Raw genomic sequence first — 19,501 nt, 5'->3', positions numbered from 1 at the left:
AAAATACTTGCAAACCAAATCCAAGAACATCAAAAAGATCCATCCACTATAATCAAGTTGTTTTTATCCCAGAGATGCAGAGATGATTCAACATATATAAATCAATAAATGTAATCCACTACATAAACAAACTACACTTGATCTTAGCCAAAAGCCAAGAAGAAATAACATAAACAAGCTGAAAGATAAAACCACATGATCATCTCATTAGATTTAGAAAAGGCCTTTGACAAAATCTAGTATCCCCTCATAATAAAAGCCTGGAGAATCTAGGGACCTAAGGGAAATGCCTCAACATAATAAAGGCAGTTTATAGCAAGCCCACAGCCAAATAATCTAAAGGAAGAGAAACTCAAACCATTTCCACCAAAATTAGGAACAAGATAAGGATATACACTCTCTCCATAGATATTCAATACAGTATTTGCAGTCTTGACCAGAGCAATAAGACAACCAAAGGAGAGCAAGGGGATAGAAATAGGAAAGAAAGAACTCCAAGTATCTTTATTCATAGATGATATGATAATATACGTAAGTGACCCTAAATATTCCACCAGGGAACTTTTATAAGTGATAAACACTTTCAGCACAGTAGCGGTATGTAAAATGAACACACAGAAATCAGGAGTCTTCCTATATATAAATGGCAAATATACTAAAGATAAAACATGGAAATGGTACTGTTTACAATAGCCTCAACAACAACAGCAACAAAATCTTGAGGTAACTCTAACTAAGCAAATGGAAGACTTGTTAGAAAAAAAGTCTTGTATAAGGTGTTGAAGAAAACACCAATAGATGTTAAGACCTCTCATGCTCATTGATAGGAGAGGAAGGATTAATACTATAAAAGTGGCCAACCTACCGAAATCAATTTACAGATTCAAGGTAATCCCCATAAAAATTCCAATCCAATTCTTCACAGAAATTTTTTAAAAATTGTCAACTTCATATGGACAGAGAGACAGACAGTCACACAAATGTGTGTGTGCGCATGCACACACACACACACACACACACACACACACACACATACACACACACACACACAGCAAAAACCAACCAAACAAAACAGGATAGCTAAAGCCATCCAGAATAATAAAAGAATTACTGAAGGTATCACCATTCTAGATTTCAAGTTGTACCACAGAGCTACATTTATTAAAAACAACATGGTACTGGCATAAAAACTGTTAAAGACCCAGACATAATTTCACACGTCTTCAGACACCTGATTTTGACCAACAAAGCAAAAACAAACAACAAACAAAAAACACTGGAGAGAAGACAGCATGTTCAACAAACGGTGTTGGCCAAACTAGATGGCTGAATGTAGAGAAATGCAAATAGATTCATACACACACACACACACACACACACACACACACACACACACACCATCATCATCCTGCATCTCAACCTGAAATGGATCAAGGACGTCAACATAAGACCAGATACTCTGAATCTGATAGAAGACAATGTCGTGAATGACCTTGAGCCTATCAGCACAGGAAAAGACTTTTTGAACAGGACATCAGTAGCACAGGCACGAACTCTAACAATTAATAAACAAGACCTCATGAAACCAAAGACCGCCTGTACAGTAAAGGACATCATTTGGGCAAAGCAGCAGCCTACAGAATGGGAAAAGACCTTTATCATTTATATCAGGGTATATAAACAACTGAAAAAACTAAACATCAAGAAAACTAATGACCCAAGTTTTTAAAAATGGAGTAGAGAAGTAAGCAGAGGGTCCTGAGAAATATTTAAAGAGATGGCCAAGATCCTTAGTCACCAGAAGAAAGCAAGTGAAACTACTTTGAGATTTTATCTTGTATCAGCCAGAATGGCAAGATCAGTAAAACAAATGAGAGCACATGCTGGGGAGGATGTAGAGAATGAGGAACACTCCTCCATTAGTCGTAGAAGTCCAAACGACCACTATGGAAATCAGTGTGGAGGTTCCTCAAGAAGCTGGGAATAGAGCTACCTCAAGATGCAACTGTACTACTCTTGGGAACGTACCAAGACCGCACATCCTGCTACAGAGGAGGCTGCTTGTACACGTTCATTGCTGCTCTATTCATAACAGCCAGAAATTGGAAACAGCATAGATGTCTATCAGCTGGTGAGTAGATAATGAAAATATGTTACTGTGGTACATTTACACAATAGACTGTTACTCAGCTATTAAGAAAAAGTGAAATTATGAACTTTGCATATAAATGGATAAAGCTAGAATAAAAAAGGATCCTGGGTTAGGTAATCTAGACCCCAAACGACAAACGTTGTATGCTTTCCCTTATATGCGGACGCTAGCTGTTAGATTTTTAAAATGTGTGCTGGAAGAACAGTCAATACTAATATTTTTAAAAATTAGATGGATACCTACTAAATGGAAGGTTCCTAAAGTATATACATTATGAAAGGAATCTAATTACAAGTAACAGGAGAGACAATGCTCCAACTAGACATTATTCCACCAAGTGAGCCTTCAGTCCCAGGAATAGATTACATATTGTTGAATAAAAAGAGGTCCCATGGAAACCCCCAAATACCCCAGCTATTGCCAAGGCTACTGGTTACTCTCTACAACCTGATAATAAAGCCCCATTGCTGAATAAAACACTGTTATGCCACTGAACACTGAGAAGGAAGCTGGTGTTAACTACAAGTTTACCCCTGCTGATTAGTATTCATGGTGCTGGAAAGTTCTCTGCACACAAACTAGAAGAGAAAATTAATTATCATCAGTATGATCCAGGTATAAACCCTGTATAAACCCTGTGACCTACAACACGGACCTACCTTCAAGATGTTCCAGTGCAATAGTGGCACAGATGTTATAAGAATTAACAGTCACTCTTTGATTGGCTTTAAAGCCCACTCCAAGAGATGGAACCCATTTCTGACACTATCAAAGGGGCAAAGAACCTGACACTACATAGGTCACAGGCCTAGGGAAAACATAATATTATTATTCTGTTAAAGAAACACAGCAATAAAATGACTCCCAATGACATAGTGTTGTACCCATAGATCAATGCATCCCTCAACCCACATCAAAGAAGCTTCTTGTAGCAGATGGGAATTAATGCAGAGATGCACAACTGGATGGTATCCAGAGAATGAGAATCTTTCTCAGTTCTACATGGCATGGCTTCATCAACTCCTTCTTCTCAAGGCTCAGGGATCTATGTGGAACAGGAGGTAGAATGGAAGACTTCAAGGAAATTGTCTTCCAGACACAAGATGACGCACGTATGAACTCACAGAGACAATGGCAATACTCACAAGAACTTTATACAGGTTCAAGCCAGACAAGGTCCCATCTCTAACTAAGAAGATATCTGCAATTGATACCCACTGGCAAAGGGAAAATCAGTTTCCTCCAATGGAGTCTCACTGGATATATAAACCACATTCCAGGGCAGGCCCAGAGTAGTTGGCCAATATGAAATGTACTCGTTGGTATTTTTATGAACTTTGTGTTTTATTTTGCTTTCTGGAGCTTTTTAAAAAAAATCTTCTTGGTCTTGCTTATTTGTTTTGACTTTCATTTTTGTGTTCTCTGTTTTGTTTTTATTTCTTGTTTTTGTTTCTTTGTTTTAAAAGAGAGAGATAAAGAACATAAAGTTGGAAGGGTAAGGAGGCGAGGAGGATCTGGGGAGAATCGGGAGAGGGGAGAAGCATAACCAAAATATAGAGTATGAAAATAATTTTAATTAAAAATTATGAAAATTGAAGGGGGAAAAGAGCAGATCCAGCTTCATCCTCATTTCAGGCTTTCTCCAAGTTTTGTTTGATTGAGAAGGCAAAGAATTTTCAGGAAAAAAACAAAGTATGGTCAGTACTTATTTTTTTTTCAGCATTTATTTTTTAAGATTTATTTATTATGTATATAGCATTCTGCCTGCATGGTATGCCTGCAAGCCAGAAGAGAACACCAGACCTCATTATAGATGGTTATGAGCTACTGGGAATTGACCTCAGGACCTCTGAGCCATCTCTCCAGCCCCCAGTATTTGTTAATACAACGTCTTTACTAATAAGTCATTGGCAAAGGATGTTGCTCAGAGGTACCAGTCACTCAGTCCTGTATTCACAGACTCAGATATTCTGGACCATCTGCGTTAAGACAGACAGCAAATAATAGGAAAGCTATATGCACAATCTTATCCCGAGGAGTTTACTACAGATATGGGGATAACACATGACAAGCAGGGTGGACATTTTAAAGAGTACCATTCCGTGGTATTAAATACTTTCACACATCTTCCTCAGCCACCTCCAGTCCTTTTGTATAAAAGTGAAAATCTGTCCCCACTAAATACTGACACCCATCGCTCGCTAGCAATGAGTCATTGCCTGTGTGCATGTTTGTACACTAGGTGTGCCTGGTGCCCACAGGGAACAAAAGAGGGCATCAGCTCTTCTGGAACTGAAGTTATAGACAGTTAGGAGCAATCATGTGAGTGGTGGAGATTGAATCTGAGTTCTCTACAAGAGCAGCTGGTGCTCTTAACCACTGAGGTATTACACACAGCCCAGTGTTTCCTCCCATTGGAGGGCTAATATCTCAGTATACGTATATGCCACGTTTCTCTGTCTGCCCAGGTATCAACGCATAGTGGGGTTGCTTCCACCTTTGGGCTACTGTCAACTATAAAACAGATGTCTAAGTATCTATTTATGTCTTTGATTTCTCAAAAGCAGAATTGCTGGAACAGAAGAAAAATGATGAAACCTACCAGGCATGGAGTGCCAGAGGTATGAAAACACCCTGTTGCCAGCAGTGCTGGGAAGCTCAGCTTAAGTGCCCACCCTTCTTCTCCCATAGATTTGTCAGGCCACTGGCTAGCATCGATCAAACACATCCTGACCCTGAAAGATGCTGGAGAAATATGAACAAACACACCAGACGACAGTTCTCCCAGCTTAGGGAATTGGATTGTCTCCATTGCCACTGATGGGGCTTGTCTGGCTTCTGCCTTAGGAGTCTGGGTATGACATATGGGGATGCAGGATCTCTGCTCACAGAGACCCAAGCAGCAGGGCAAGAGGGGGATAGTTGCCAGGTACCAGAGTCACTATTTTCCCCAGTTTGTGTCTGAATGACCAGGCCCACCAACCCAAGGAAAGCTGAGGAGACAGCTGCTTCAGTCCTGCAACTCCAGTGAACACAATCTAGAGATAGACAGGGCGGGCCAGTTCCTGCTTGTTATTCTTAGAAAAACTGTGTAATAATGGGGCCCGAGCCCAGGCACAGTCCCTTCCCTTCATCCAGGCTTACCGTGTACTTCACCAGCTCAGACTCCCTATTGTACAATGGCCATGAGCAGGAAAGAAAACTGGGGATTTCATAAACCAGGAGATTTAGAGGATTAAAGAGGGGGAGGGGTGGCGGCAGAGGACAATCTTGTTTAGAACAAGACAGAGACTGGGTGTGAACTGGTGTCCAACCAGCGCAGCAGGAAAGGGTTGAGAGGCACGGCCCCCCCCCCCCCCCCCACAGGGGTGTGAGGACTCTGACTCATTTGCTTTTGGCTTCCAACAGCTCAGAAGTCTCACACACACACACACGCACAGAACCTGTGGTGACAGCATCATCACACCATATTGCTTCCACAGTGCAATCTCCCTTAGTAGGTGGTAGATTTTCTGGGAAGACCTCAAAATTAAAACTGAAAGTGCTTGACCCCAACAGCAGGACTGGGAGCCATGGACATCTATCTTAGTGAAAGCTGCTGTTGATATGACCACAAGGACTGGGACCTCCCTGGCCTCTGGCCTACAGTCTCTGTGCTCCACGGGGGATGGCAGGTAGGGTGTTACTTTGTAGGATCCCATTCTTTCCCAGTGGTGACTCCTATGCCTAAGTCAGTTTATAAAAGCAAATACCCGTGCCTTATGACTATGTGTCTCGTGAGTGAATGTATGGGCACAACCTGCAATTCTCCATGCTGTGAGAGCAGCGATGGGACGCTCCGCCCAGAGCACAGCACACGTGAAGGGTAGGGTAAAGGCCAGAGAGGTAAGGCTTCTCACAAAAGACAAAAGCAGCCTAGGAAGGGAGCCTCACCCAGCAGGGCACAAGAGACTCATCCTCTTCACCAACAGGGTCACCATGGTGGGACAATGGGTCATCTGTTTCTCTGTGTCCAGTTGGGGGGAGGGTCTGGGCTTAATGCCATGGCCCTGCCCAGTATCCCAGGAGATACTTGGCTCCTGATGCTCAGAGCCTCCTTATCCTTGAATTCCCTTCAGACTCTTGGAAATGAGCTGTGGGTTCTCATCCCCACAGGGAAGACTCAAGCCAGGTGACCTTTGTGCAGGCCTGCTAGCCTTCCATAGCCCTAGTTACAATATGGTCAGAGTGGACATTCCATCAGGGAGGACCATCAGGTCCAGCTAGCTTCTGTATATGCCCTTTCGCATGGACCTTCCCAGTCTACCTCTAGAGCCTAAAGCATCCTTCTCCATGATACCTAAATGTGAAAAATGAGCCATCTGGATAATTTACCACTCATGAGGACCACAATCCTTGGCCATCCTCCAACATTCAAGTGGGGAGCCATGAAACTAGCCTTCTTGTCACAGCTCACTTCCTTCTCAGCATCCGGACTCCATTCTCTCAGGCAAACAAGAACAGATGCATTCTGAGACAGCCAAGGATCTGTACAGGCACCAGACCAAGAGACTGTACCAAGCCCCAAGACTTTGTAGATTCTTGGGAGGGAAGAATGCCATCTTCCATCCTCAGCTCTAAGTGCCTTAAAGAGGTCTACTCTCTCTGGAGTTCAATACATCATGCGGCCCCAAAGAGCAGTCTTTGTCTTAGTCAATCTTTGTCTTTTGTATCCTAAACTGTTGACCCACCATCTGGCATTGTTAAACAGCTTCCTGATCCCATCACCCCTTTCCTTAGGGTCATCCTCCTCCTAGGTTTTTCCTCCTATCCCCTAGGATTACTGCACCCCAAAACTGTTCTATTCATAGGAGATGCTGCATATGGGCAGTGCTGCCCATACCTAAGGCTTTGGGTACCAGATCAAGGTTGGGAAGCCTCAAGTTCCTCCTTCTAGCTAATCCTTCTAGTCTAATCTCTCACTGTAAGCTGGGCTTCTCCATCGAGAAACTCCTCCTGAGGTCCAGATGCTCTCTCTGTTCCTGCTTTTCTCAGCCAGGGGCTCCACAGCATCCAGGCACACACATAAGACCAGGCAAGCTGAGATTTCTCTCTTCCTCACACTCACTGGTTCCTCCCAGTCTTTCCCCATCTGGCCTCTGTGTTCCTCCACCCACTCCTCTTGCATAGGGGTCCAGATCCTTTTCCCACATGTAGCACATCAACCCACCCAGCATGCAGCTGCTCTGGCTCTCTCTCTCCAAACATTGAGATGAACACGAAGCAACATATCCTACACTTGGGTGGCCCCAGTCTCCTGGGTAGAGCCCTTACCCCTCGGGACCTCCTCTAGCCTCCACTGTCCACAACCATACACTTCTTCAAGGCCTCTAGAGTCCCTCCTGAAGCTGTATCACCCCCTCTAAAGGGAGCTGTGTACCTCCAAGCCGTGCACCTGTAGGACCCACAGCATGACCTTTCCACTCTCCTCACCCTGTCAGGGCTTCCTCCTCTAATCAAGGTTGGTTCTTTCATGAAGCCTCATGCCGACGGATGATCACGAGCAGCCCTCCACCCGCACTTCAGGGGCCCCAGCAGATGTCTCTATGGTAGAATGGATGCTCTGCCTGCTAAGACTACAGCCTCCCAGGGGAAGGACCAGACTGTCTACTGCATATGTAGCCCTAGCACAGAGCACAATGTTAAAGGTTTCTGAAGGCCTTCAAAAGCATTTGCTGGGAAAGCAGATGGCTGGGTGGAGTGTGGATGCCTTTGAAGAAAGAGACTTTGGTGTCTAATATTTGATGAAGTAGCCTCTCCCTCACCCACCCATTGTATAAAGGTCTCCCTCTATCTCCACTCAACAAAGTGGGTGCAGAATTGGCTTCATAGCCCCTCTCTTGGCATCCTCAATAGATAACTAGATAACTCTCACAATTACGATACATTCTTGTGGCACATGGTAAGCTATTTTTCAACTAAGGTTTTATTCTGATCTCTCCAAGCATCGTTATGAGAGCAGAGGCTAACTCCTCCCTCTAATATGACTCTCATTTGGAAAAGGTTTTGTATGTACCAAAAATCTTGGGAAGTGTGGTATGAGCATTCCCATCACTGAGTAAATCCATGCATGAGAACATCACAGCAGGTAGAATCCAGAATCATCCCTTCTCCTGTTCACTAGGCCTGCTCTCAGGACCAGAGGATGTGATTCCATGCTAGCTGGCTCCTTGCCTCAGGAGATAAGGGTGCCACACCTACCTCCCTCTTGGAGAAATCTAAGCTCACCAACAACAGGACCCTCTCGTGGACTCACCATGTTCATGACAGTGAGGATGAATCTCTGGGCGGCCTCTGCCCCGTGGTACTGCACCATGTCAGCATCAGCCACTACGAGGGTCTCCACCGTGTGCTCGTTGGTGAGCCTGATAGCATTCCTCCGCTCTCTCCAGTCCCGAGACAGTTTGCCCTTCCTGGGCTTCTTTTCTAGAAAATGATAGAGACATTTGTGCAGTTCTCAGCTTACTGATTTATGAAACCATACCATGAGAGGCCCCAAGAATATGGTCAGTCTCAAGTGCCTATGAATGAACCCAAAGCTGCTGATCTCCATGGTTACATAGGGTAGCCCAAGTTCCCAGCCACTGGTGGTACCATATGGGAGCCAGAGAATGAGCTTGTGGGTCAAAGCATCAAAGGAAAACTCTCCCTTGTTCATCCTCCTCACAGTCAAGGAGGTACCTGAGGCTCAACATGAGAAAATAGAAATCCATTCATAATAGAAGCACAGAGAGTCACACACAGCAGGCAGAGGGAAAGTCTATACCCAGTAATGAGGGATATTGGGGGGTTCTTCAGGGTGATGATACAGACCTTCATGAAAGGCAACTTCCTTAATGATACCTTCCCTAATGATACCTAGGACCCAGGAAGCAGGCTTGGTTGAGACCAGGGTTCATTCCCTTGTGCGATAAGCAACTGAGCTGAGAGTCAAGAAGGAGCCATAAACCTCAGTAGGCATAGAAGCAAGAGAAATAGATGCAAAAGAAAGAAAGTATAGTAAGAAAAAGATCACAACGCACATGCAAGCTGTTAGTCTGCTCTTTCCTTAAAACGAGGAAGGGTAAGTAGTGACCATGTGGGATTCCTCTGTGGACTTGTTAGGTAAACCATTCCTCCATAAGATCTTACTCACACAAAAATCTATTCTCTTCATTTACAGAGCCCACCTCTGAACATTGAAGGCTGCTGAGTGAGGGCTGACAAGGTCTCTGTATGGGGAACCATCTCTGACCCACACGACAGGTAGGTATGAATGGAACGCACTCTTGGAATCCAAATGTGAAAAGCAATTTGGTATTTCCATCTTAGCAGTGGCTTACACGGAAAGGGCTCTACTACATCATTCATGGAGTAAAACACATGTGTGCTGAGTCTTTGTAAAGGTGACGGATCATTGTAGGTGCAAAACTTGATATCGTGAACATGCTGGATCTCTGGGTGGGGTTTGGAAAACAGCAACACTACTCAGTTTTACAATCTTGAGAACCTGGGATGATTCTTATCAAAATCCCCAAATGTAGAGAAAGCTGGCCAATGATAAGTCTGTCTAGGGAGAGTCTATAACATAGAGAAACACAACCATAAATCTGTATATATGGTCCCAATTTTGTAGGAACACCATATGAACAAGTACTTTCAGGGAAACAAATAAATGAGCAATGAAAAAGTAAAATGTTAATGGTGGGTGATATGTAATGTTCATTTTCCTTTCTGCCTTGGCACTTTCCAAATCTATACAATGAACAAGTAGTTGAGTTACTTATTCACTTAATTGAAGAAATATGACTTTGTGAAAAATACAGAAGCCACTTTTAAACTCTAAATGATAAAACAGAAGGCACTGGGAAGCAAAATATGTCACTAGACTTGTCAAAAAAATTATAAAATGTAAAACGGATGTCTCTTCACCCCTATAGACTGTTCTGCTTCTGGCTGCCTTTTGAGCCTCACAGGGGAACCAGATCAGGACAAAGACTGAGGTCTCACATGGCATTACCTTTGCACAGAATGAATGCGGTCCCTTGGATTCATACCCACATCCACCAAATTAGACAGAAAGAACAAGAATGATGGCCGCCTTCTGGTCTCCCAACACTTGCCAAGCCCAGGTGGCTTAAATATGACCAACCTGCTGATGTAGAATTTGTATAGAGTCACTCTATTTCATTTTAAAGCAACAGAGTTCCGGGTCACCTGTTCCCAAGGAGGAGCTTCAGTGGAACCTGCACGCCAACCTTCCCCCAGTGAATGAACAGCCACAGCTCACTGGTGGCCTCAGCTTTTCCTAATGTTTGCTTAGACTTAATCTCTGCATATCGTCAACTAGTGTTCTCACCTGCAGACGTTCCCACTGGCTGTTCACACTTGTTTTTAAACTTTGCCATGGTACAGACAGTCCTGCATTTTCAGTGGGTCCTAACAGATACATTCAAATACCACTTAAGAGTCTAAACACAGACAGGCAGTGGTGGTGCATGCCTTCGATCCTAGGTGTATCTCTGTGAGTTTGAGGCTAGCCTGGTCTACAGAGTGAGCTCCAGGACAGCCAGGGCTACACTGATAAATCCTGTTTCAGAAGAGGAGGAAAAGGAAGAGGAGAATGAAGGAAGAGAAGGAGAAGGAATAAGAGAAGAAGAGGAGGAGGAATAAGAGAAAGAGGAAGAGGAGAAGGAAGAAGAGGAAGAAGAGGAGGAGGAGAAAGAGGAGGAGGAGGAATAAGAGAAGAAGAGGAGGAGGAATAAGAGAAAGAGGAAGACGAGAAGGAAGAAAAGGAAGAAGAAGAGGAGGAGGAGGAGGAGGAATAAGAGAAAGAGGAAGATGAGAAGGAAGAAAAGGAAGAAGAGGAGGAGGAAGAGGAGGAGGAGGAGGAGGCAGCAGCCACAGCCTAAACATGTGAGACTGGAGTCAACTGTCTCCCTTTGACAAGAGGAGTAGGTGCCTCCTGAACATTTTACAGCATAATCTTGCACTGAGTATCAATCCTCAGTTGGTCATGGACCCTGAAGGTACCAAGAGGCAGGTAAACCACATTGATCAGGACCTGGTGGTTTGAAAGGATTTTCACTCTGGAGTCTCATTTGCTCCTCCTATTGTGAACAAACCCATTTGGGGAAATGAATTAAAAGGAATAAATGAAGGGGCTGGAGAGATGGCTCAGCAGTTAAGAGCACTGACTGCTTTTCCAGAGGTCCTGAGTTCAATTCCCAGCAACCACATGGAGGCTCATAACCATCTGTAATGGGGTCCAATGCCCTCTTCTGGTGTGTCTGAAGACAGCAACAGTGTACTCGTATATGTAAAATAAATTAAAAAACTCTTTTTAAAAAAGGAATAAATGAATATTCTTTTTTTAAAACCAGTCCCACACTTCAGTGCAGACCAGGACTCTCCACAAAATGAGTGTCCAAAACCCTGATATTGTTTGTGCTGGAGCACTTGTTTTATATTTCAGCTTTTCATTTTGTCTTTCAGTTTATCTTTGGCAACTTTTTTTATCAATGCATAATATATGTCTACATAATTATGGTATAATCAGCTGCTGCTTGCATAACATATGCAGTGATTAAATCAGGGCAGTTAGCATTTCCTCAGGCATTTATCCTTTCTGTCTGCAGGAAACCTCTGGACTATTCTTCTCTGTTGTTGTTGTTTTTAAATAAACCATGAATTGCTCCAGACCACAATTGCCTTACTGTATGACAGAATACCAGGCATGGGCCTGGTGGATCATAACCCCATTACACAGGAGGCTGAAGTAGGAGGATCACAAGTTCAAGACCAGCCTGGGATACGCAGTAAGATCTTGTCTCAAAAACAAAGAAAGAAAGAACTTCAGAACCAGTTCCTCCTACCAAAGTGCCCACTAGTGGCACATATCTAACCTCTCTCCCTTCTCTGTTCCTCTACTCCAATGGTTCTCACCTTCCTAAGGCTGTGACCCTTTAATATAGTTCCTTATGTTATAGTGACTCCTCAATAATTATTTTCATTGCTATTTCATAACTGTGATTTTGCTACTGTTATGAAGCCTACTGTAAATGTCTGATCAGATATGCAACCCCCCTGAAAGGGTCATTTGACCACCAGAGGGATTGCGACCCACAGGTTGAGAAGCACTGCTCTAGGCAGTCTTTAAACCCTAGATTTGGGGACCAGAGATAGGACATTGTGGACTGAAATAGTCTTCCAATGCAGGTGTCCCTCTCGGGGGTGGGACAGGTAGAAGTTCTCCAGAGGGAACCTGCCTTCCCCACATCTCACCACCTCCCCCTACTTAGTGTTCCATGGCTGTTACCGCATGGAGGAGAGAGCCTCAACACACTCAGACCTAAAATTCCTAACGTGTATAAACACACCCTGATAGACAGATCACAGATACCAACATGTTCATCAGCACCTTCAACATAAAAGAAACAAGTCTCAGGGATCACACAGTGCTGGGTTCCCCATCACTATAGAGGTCTAGGTGACAGGTGCCACGTGTAGGTGGCAGGCTTGTGACTAGATGGGGGAGTGGTCCCCAAGCTTTGCTCCCAAGCCACCATGGGAGTGACAGAGGCCCTCATATTGACAATGAGGACGTGTCATGAGTCATTTCTGAAGCCACGCCTGCAGCTTCCTTTGTCAGCACATTGCTGAGTTAGTAATCAGCTGGGGATCTTAAAGAACGCCCCCCATATTTTTCATTTTGCATTTATTCTCCCTTTACTCCAATTAATCAGCAAAGCAGACAATTTGACATATTTACATAAGACACTCTGGGTCTTTAACTATAAGGCGGGGGTGGGGGGAAGCTATTAAGCTATAAAGAACAGTCTAAATGTTAAACGTTTTCAATACTCAAATTATGATCTATTGTACAAGTTTGAGAACTGTCAAAAGTGCTGAGCAAACACATTTGGAGACTGATAAGAGCACATGTGTGCAAGTGTGAGGACCTGAGTTCAACTCCCCAAAGCCATGCAAAAAGCTAGGTGTGGTGACATACATGCCTGGAACCAGGCCTATAGAGCTGGGACAGATAGGAGAACTCACTGGAACTTCCAAGTGACCCTGTCCCAAAGGAATAAGTGGGCAGTAAAAGAGCAGGACACTTTATGACCTCCTCTGGCTTCTGTATATACATACAGGCACATGTACCTGCACATGTATGTGCACACATACCATATATGTACATTTGCTACACTCATACATATAAACACACATACTAAAACTACATAAGTGGTTATGTAGTTACTAATTTTGTTCTTAGAAAATAAAAAAATTCTCAATTATTAGTTAACCAATCCAATGGAATAAGTATTCTTTTTTATTAAAAATTAAAGTGTCAGGCTATGGGTGTGGCTCAATGGCAGAGGGTTAATCTAGCTAGCATGCTGAAAGCCCTGGGTTTCATCTCTAGCTCTTAAAAAAAAAATAAAGTAATAATAATAAAAGCATTTAAGCATTCTCTGTGGAAAAAATAAAATGTTGGACATGGAGTTCCTCCCTAAATTCCTCCATCTCCTGCTGTGCAAGGCTCTAGTGTCCTAAGGTGTCCTAAGGCCATTTCCAGTGATGGTCTCAATGTGCTCTTTGTGCCTAGACACAGGAAGAGCATGTCTTTTCCCATCACAGAAGCAAATTAGAGGACCGAGAAAAACAGAGCGGAGGAAATACAGGCCGATGCCCAAGGGCACTGGGCAACCTTGAGTGGACAGGAGAAGGCACTTCAGGCCAAGGCGTCAAAGACCAGGGGCACAATTGAGAAATGTTGACAGCTAACTATGATCACCTTGGTGTCAGCCTTTCCCACACCAGCATTCCAAGGCGAGAAACAAGAATGTGTTCTTGCTGTGACTTATGGGACAGTGGACAGCCAGAGGCCAGAGCATCAGAACCAGACCTTGTCTCAACCACATAAACCATTGGCCCTTTCCAGCTTATCTGTAAGCGAGGTGGGATTCCAGGAGACCCTACACACCAGTTATAAAGAATTCACCTGGGTCAAAAGGGAGGCTATCTGTCCCTTATTGTAACCTTGCAGCTCTGAGATGGAGACTTTAATTAGGGCAAGCCAGCATGAGAGACAGGGGGACAGAGAGGGAGAAGACCCTGGGTGCCTTCTTCATTTCAGTAACCTCGGCATACAAGAGTTAAGAAGACTTGCTGTGCCCAGTGTCATGACCAAGATCCTTCACCATATCTTCACCTCTGTAATGGACAGAAACCCTCTGAAATCATAAACCAAAATAAATCATACCCAGAACCTCCTCCTGTTGCCTCAAAGGGACCACAGGTGATGTGCCTTTTGCTCTGCCGTCCCCTCCCATTGTGCCCCATCTGATTCTGGGGCAAAATACTGCCAGAGACCTGAGTATCAGTCTCTAGTCTGAGTAACCATCTGACAGAACCCAGTCAGGGAGTTGCCAGTGATGGAGGATGGGTTAACACAGGCCAGATTTGTTGATACCCTAGCATTCCCACATCCCAGGTGCCAGGACCATGTTTCCACATCAAAGTCAAGGTGGAGCCTGGGCTGGATGAGACCAGCACCAGCGAGACCAGCGCGTGCTTAGGCGTGGTATGAAAGCCCAAACACACAAAGCTTACACAGTCGATGTTCTTCAAAAGAACTATCAGTTCAAAAGAAAAAAAAAAGAGAGAGAGAGACCGAAATGTCTTTTAAAAATAAATAAATAAAATTTAAAAGCAAAGAATCTGTCCATAGAAAACTACCTTTCTCACTGAAAATGATGACCCATATGACCCTGAGCCCCTAGCCAGGTAAAGCCCCTCCCTCACAGCTGTATAAATTCCACCATCCTTGAGAAATAATGTCCTCCTATTTTTTGTTTCTTACAAGAAAGAGAAAAAAATTTTTTTTTTCTCTCCAAGTACGAATTCTTTAAATAACTTCCTCCAAGGCCAAGTCGTTTTTATAAAAGCCATCTTTTTTTCATGTAAATTCCTTAAAAAGAAAGGTGGAAAAACAGTTACAGGTTTTTTTTTCTTTGTGTGGTTAAGAGTCCAAGCAAGGAGCTGATACCCCTGAAGCTCAAAATCATGTCTACACTAGGCAGTTTGTTGTGACCCAGGTCTACACTCTGCCAAGGGCATAGGGCCAGGGTAGGAAAGCTGCCCTGGCCCTATGGGATCTTTCCAGTCATGCTCAGAGCCACAAAGACACCAAGCATGTGCAGAAACCACTGCCTATAAGTAAAATCAGAAGATATTCAGTTACTGGATATTTATCAAGGATCTGAGTGTGGTAAACACTGCCACAGTATTGGGGATCACTGGGAAGGAGTAGACATTAACTAAATAAACAGGAAACACAATTTAAAAGTACACATGGCACAAGTGCAGGGAAGAAGCAGCCAACATTGCTACAAAACAATCGAAGGGAGGAAGATAAGTGGCCACACTTTAAACTAAGGGCATATTGGCTTTGCATTACTGCACTGAAATGCCCAAGACAATTAACATTATAAAGAGAAAAGGTTTATTTAGTTCACAGGTCCAGAAATTTCAAAAGCATGGGATCTTGTATTAGTTCTGTTCTGGTGAGGGTGGCAGATGGTGACATAAGGACACAGGTGATATAAGGACACAGGTCCTTGATAACTATCCATTAACTGAATGTCTTCTGATTTCACCTGCAGGCAGTGGTTTCTGTATGCATGATGTCTTTGTGACTCTGGGCATGGCTGGAAAGATCCTATGGGACCAAGCCAGGTCTCCTACCCAGATGAGGTTACCTGGGTGTGAATTGGTCATTTCTCAAAGGTTAACAGAAAAACAAAGGATGGATCAGAGTCTAACAACCCTTTTTGAGACATATACCCAAATGACATAAAGACCTCCCACTAGGCCATGGCTCCCAAAGGTTCCACTGTCCTCCCCAGAGTACCACCCTGTGGACCAACCTTTCAGTTACTATGAATCCTTGCAGTTTCTTATGTGAACAGATCACAGAATAGCCAAACCCCAGAAAGGACGCTTCCCAATCTCACACCATGGGATCAAAACCAAGGGCAGAAACTGTTAACCCACAGAGATCATAGAGAGATTCTGGCTGCAAGTCCAGGATGGAAATGTTCTAGTAAATAATGTAGTCTCCCTTTGGGTGCAGAGAAACCTAGTAATGTCTCCTCCAATGAGGGTTCATGGAGTGAGGCAGGTCAGTCCGGGATCTGGCTAGGGGACCTAGGAAGGTGGGTTCACCTTAATATACTTTTCCTTCCAAGAATCCCTCACTCCAGTGAGTTCTTCAGAACCGCCATGGATTTCAGCAGCATCTGTCCATCTTTCTGGGTCCTGACACAGAAGGGCATGGCTATTCCTTTTCATTCTCTTCTCTCTTTCAGATACTGGCCAAAACCTAACCAGGACTTTAAAGGCCACACCATTTTTCTAAAGCTCCCCTCCCTGCCGTGAGCTGACCTTCATGCTAGCTTAAATCAAACGGAACGACTTTCCCTACTTCTCCCCTCCATTTTCCTCCAGGGCAATTGCAAGATTTACAGCTTGAGTGTCCCAGAAATTTCCTTTAAACTCTAACAGATTCTTCTCAAGCTTCCATTTGAGCCAGTTCTTTTTTTTTTTTTTTTTTTTTTTTTTCATCAATACGATTAAGAACAGGAAGAGAGGTCTTCTATTTTTTCCAGTATTATATGGTGGCTTCACTGGGTCTCCCTAAGATTTCTAGTAAGACTTTCCACCTACCTTTTAATTCTTTAGTCAGTGGGAAAAAATGGCCAGGTCTGACATGCCGAGACTGCATCAGGAACGGTGTGCACTCAGACTGCTGCTGAGGCAAACACCATGACCAAGGCCACTTACAGAAAAAAAAAAAGGGGCTTATATAGGACTCCTGTTCCGGAGGGCTAGATCCCATATGAGCAGAGGAGCAGAGACATGGGCAGCAGGCACGGCAGCTGGAGTAATGAGCTAAGAGTGTCTTGAACCACAAGCATGGAACAGGAAGGAAACTGGAAGTGTGAGGGAGCACTGTTACTCTCAAAACCCTCCCCCAGTGACACACTTCCTCCAGGAAAGCCACACTTCCTAAGTCTCCCTGAACAGTACCACCAACTGGGAACAAAGTGTTCAAATTCCAGAGATGATGAGAGACATTTCTCATCCAAATCATCACAGGCTTCAAGGAAAGAAAGGGGCATGACATATTCTAGAAACAGTAGGATCAGAACCAGAGTGTGCCTGAGCACTGGACAAGGACAAACAGCTGAAGATGAAAAGGAAAGTGTTAAGGGCCTTTCTTTATTCCAGGAGCTAGATGCTACCCAGGGCTTGCATGTTAACTGTGTCGCCCTGGTTGCTACAGGTAACAGGTTCCAGGTTGAGATGGGATAAGAGCTAATAAAAAAAGAACCTGCAAGAGGAAGGAAGGACACAATAAGGTCCAGGAGGTAAAAATCCATAGCATTCAGACTAACAGGGTAAACAAGGAAGGCCCACAAAGTAAGATTCTGGTTTGTGGATCCAGGATTACCTCATGAGTAACAGAACCAGTTACTGATCCAAGGATACCAACAATGAAGAAAATCACGGTGGTAGTGGTGAAGGGGTAGATTATGGTACAGTTAAAAGTTGAAGCTGGTTTGTGGATACATAGACTCAGAGTTCATGAGGAAAACCGATGGGTTTTTAGGAAGTGTCAGCCCCATCGCAAATCCTTCAGGGACTGCAAAACCACATGACTGATGGGGGCAGAGGAACCGAAGACTGGACTGTGAGAGACGGTGAGGCCAGGGTGGAATGACATGGGCAGAATGGATGACACTTGAGGGAAAACAGGAGGGAGGGCACTGCTTGGCATCTCCAGGGCTGAAGGTGGCCAGGGAGGCGGAGCTACAGTGAACAAGAGGGAGAAGTCACCGGGCATCTCCAAATGAGTGAGGCCACAGGTGAGAGAAGCAGTTACCTATTTTACAGGAGAGGATATGGGGACAACTTGGAGTTGTCTGTGTAGGAGCTAAAGCAGACAGAGGAGTCCCTCAGGATGGATAGCTGAGGAAAGCAGTTCTTGAAGGACACCCCCTTACTCCATCTCTGCTGCTCCCTGCTCCAGTGGCATTTGCAGATGGCAGCCTCGAAGACATCTAAGCAAGGAGAGCCAGGCTTCTCACCACCTTCCTATCCAAGGTGGCAAGGAAAGCCATAGTAGTTCAGTAAGCATCCTCCAAGCCCAGACCCTGCCCAGCTGGGTGCTACCTGCCTGCCCTCTCCCCCAACTCCAGTCAAGAGAAGCCTCATTCACATGGGCATCTATGGCTGAAGACACCTGCTGGAACATGAATGAGGAAATGTGATGGCTCTTTTGGGCAAGCTGTCTTCCTGATGATGGGGCATGAAGACACCACCTCCATTGGATCCAAAAAGACCTAGCAACAGCAAAGTTTGATTAATCAATTAGTTAATTAATAATTAGTTAGTTAACAGGAGAACTTAAGGCAGATAGGAAATGCAAGTCAGAATCAGACAGAAAAAGCCTCAGTGCCTACCAGAGTAGAGGACCAGCAGCCTGACCAGCACCAAAGACCCCAAACTAAGGCAGAATGCTGAACTTTCTGGTTAATTTCCCATCTATCATTGCTCTTCATCTGAACTTTGAATAAATATTAAATGTACTTGTAGATAAAACTAGTATCATCTTTCTAGGTGTGTCATAAAGTACCCCAGGATGGGAGTTGGGGGAGCAGGCAGGGAGGGCAGTGCTAAAACCACAGAAATATACTTTGTGGAAGATGGATCTATGGGATGATGGTATCTCTGGGGCTGGGTCCCTTTGAGGGTTGTGAAGAAAAGGTCCACTTGGGTCTCTCTCCTGGGCTCACAGAAGGCTGTCTTATATTCTTGTGTCTTCACATGCTGTATGTGTCCAAACTGATTATTTAAATCTGCCCCACCGTGTGTGTGTGTGTGTGTGTGTGTGTGTGTGTGTGTGTGTTTCTATGGGAGCTTGGGCATGCCTATGCTACAGCATGAATGTGGACAGCATACTCTTTCAGGTAGCCATCTTTGCCTTCTTCCTCTGAGATGGAGTCCTTGCTGGCTAATGCATGTTTTGGCCCATGAGCTGCCAGGGCTTCTCCTGCTTCTGCTTCCATGTCTCTAGTCCCAGTTCTTGGGCATGTGCTCCAGTGTTGGCTTTTTATGGGTTCTGGGGACCTGAACTCAAGTCTTCCTTCCTAGGCAGCAAGCACCTTCCACAGAGCCATTTCCCCTTACTTATGAGGATGGCGTTCATGTTGAGCCAAGGCTTACTGTCAGATCCTCTCTTACTTCTTTTCAGAAAGATGCTAA

The 19,501-nt window shown here is 44.3% G+C and overlaps 1 protein-coding gene across 2 annotated transcripts in view; it reads right to left on the bottom strand.

Annotated features, from left to right (window-relative positions):
• Nucleotides 1-19,501, bottom strand: part of Adamts17 (ADAM metallopeptidase with thrombospondin type 1 motif 17) — a 303,487-nt gene that overhangs the window by 236,870 nt on the left and 47,116 nt on the right. For both annotated transcript variants that reach the window (XM_076935565.1, XM_034511269.2), the window contains exon 4: nt 8,448-8,617. In XM_076935565.1, the coding sequence (XP_076791680.1) occupies nt 8,448-8,617 (170 nt within the window). The remainder of the gene's footprint in view (nt 1-8,447; nt 8,618-19,501) is intronic.

The sequence above is a fragment of the Arvicanthis niloticus genome, chromosome 1 (assembly GCF_011762505.2).
Source record: "Arvicanthis niloticus isolate mArvNil1 chromosome 1, mArvNil1.pat.X, whole genome shotgun sequence".
Lineage (NCBI taxonomy): Eukaryota > Metazoa > Chordata > Mammalia > Rodentia > Muridae > Arvicanthis > Arvicanthis niloticus.
Note: the sequence above shows the minus strand (reverse complement) of the source record. Positions and strands in the feature narration are given on the sequence as shown.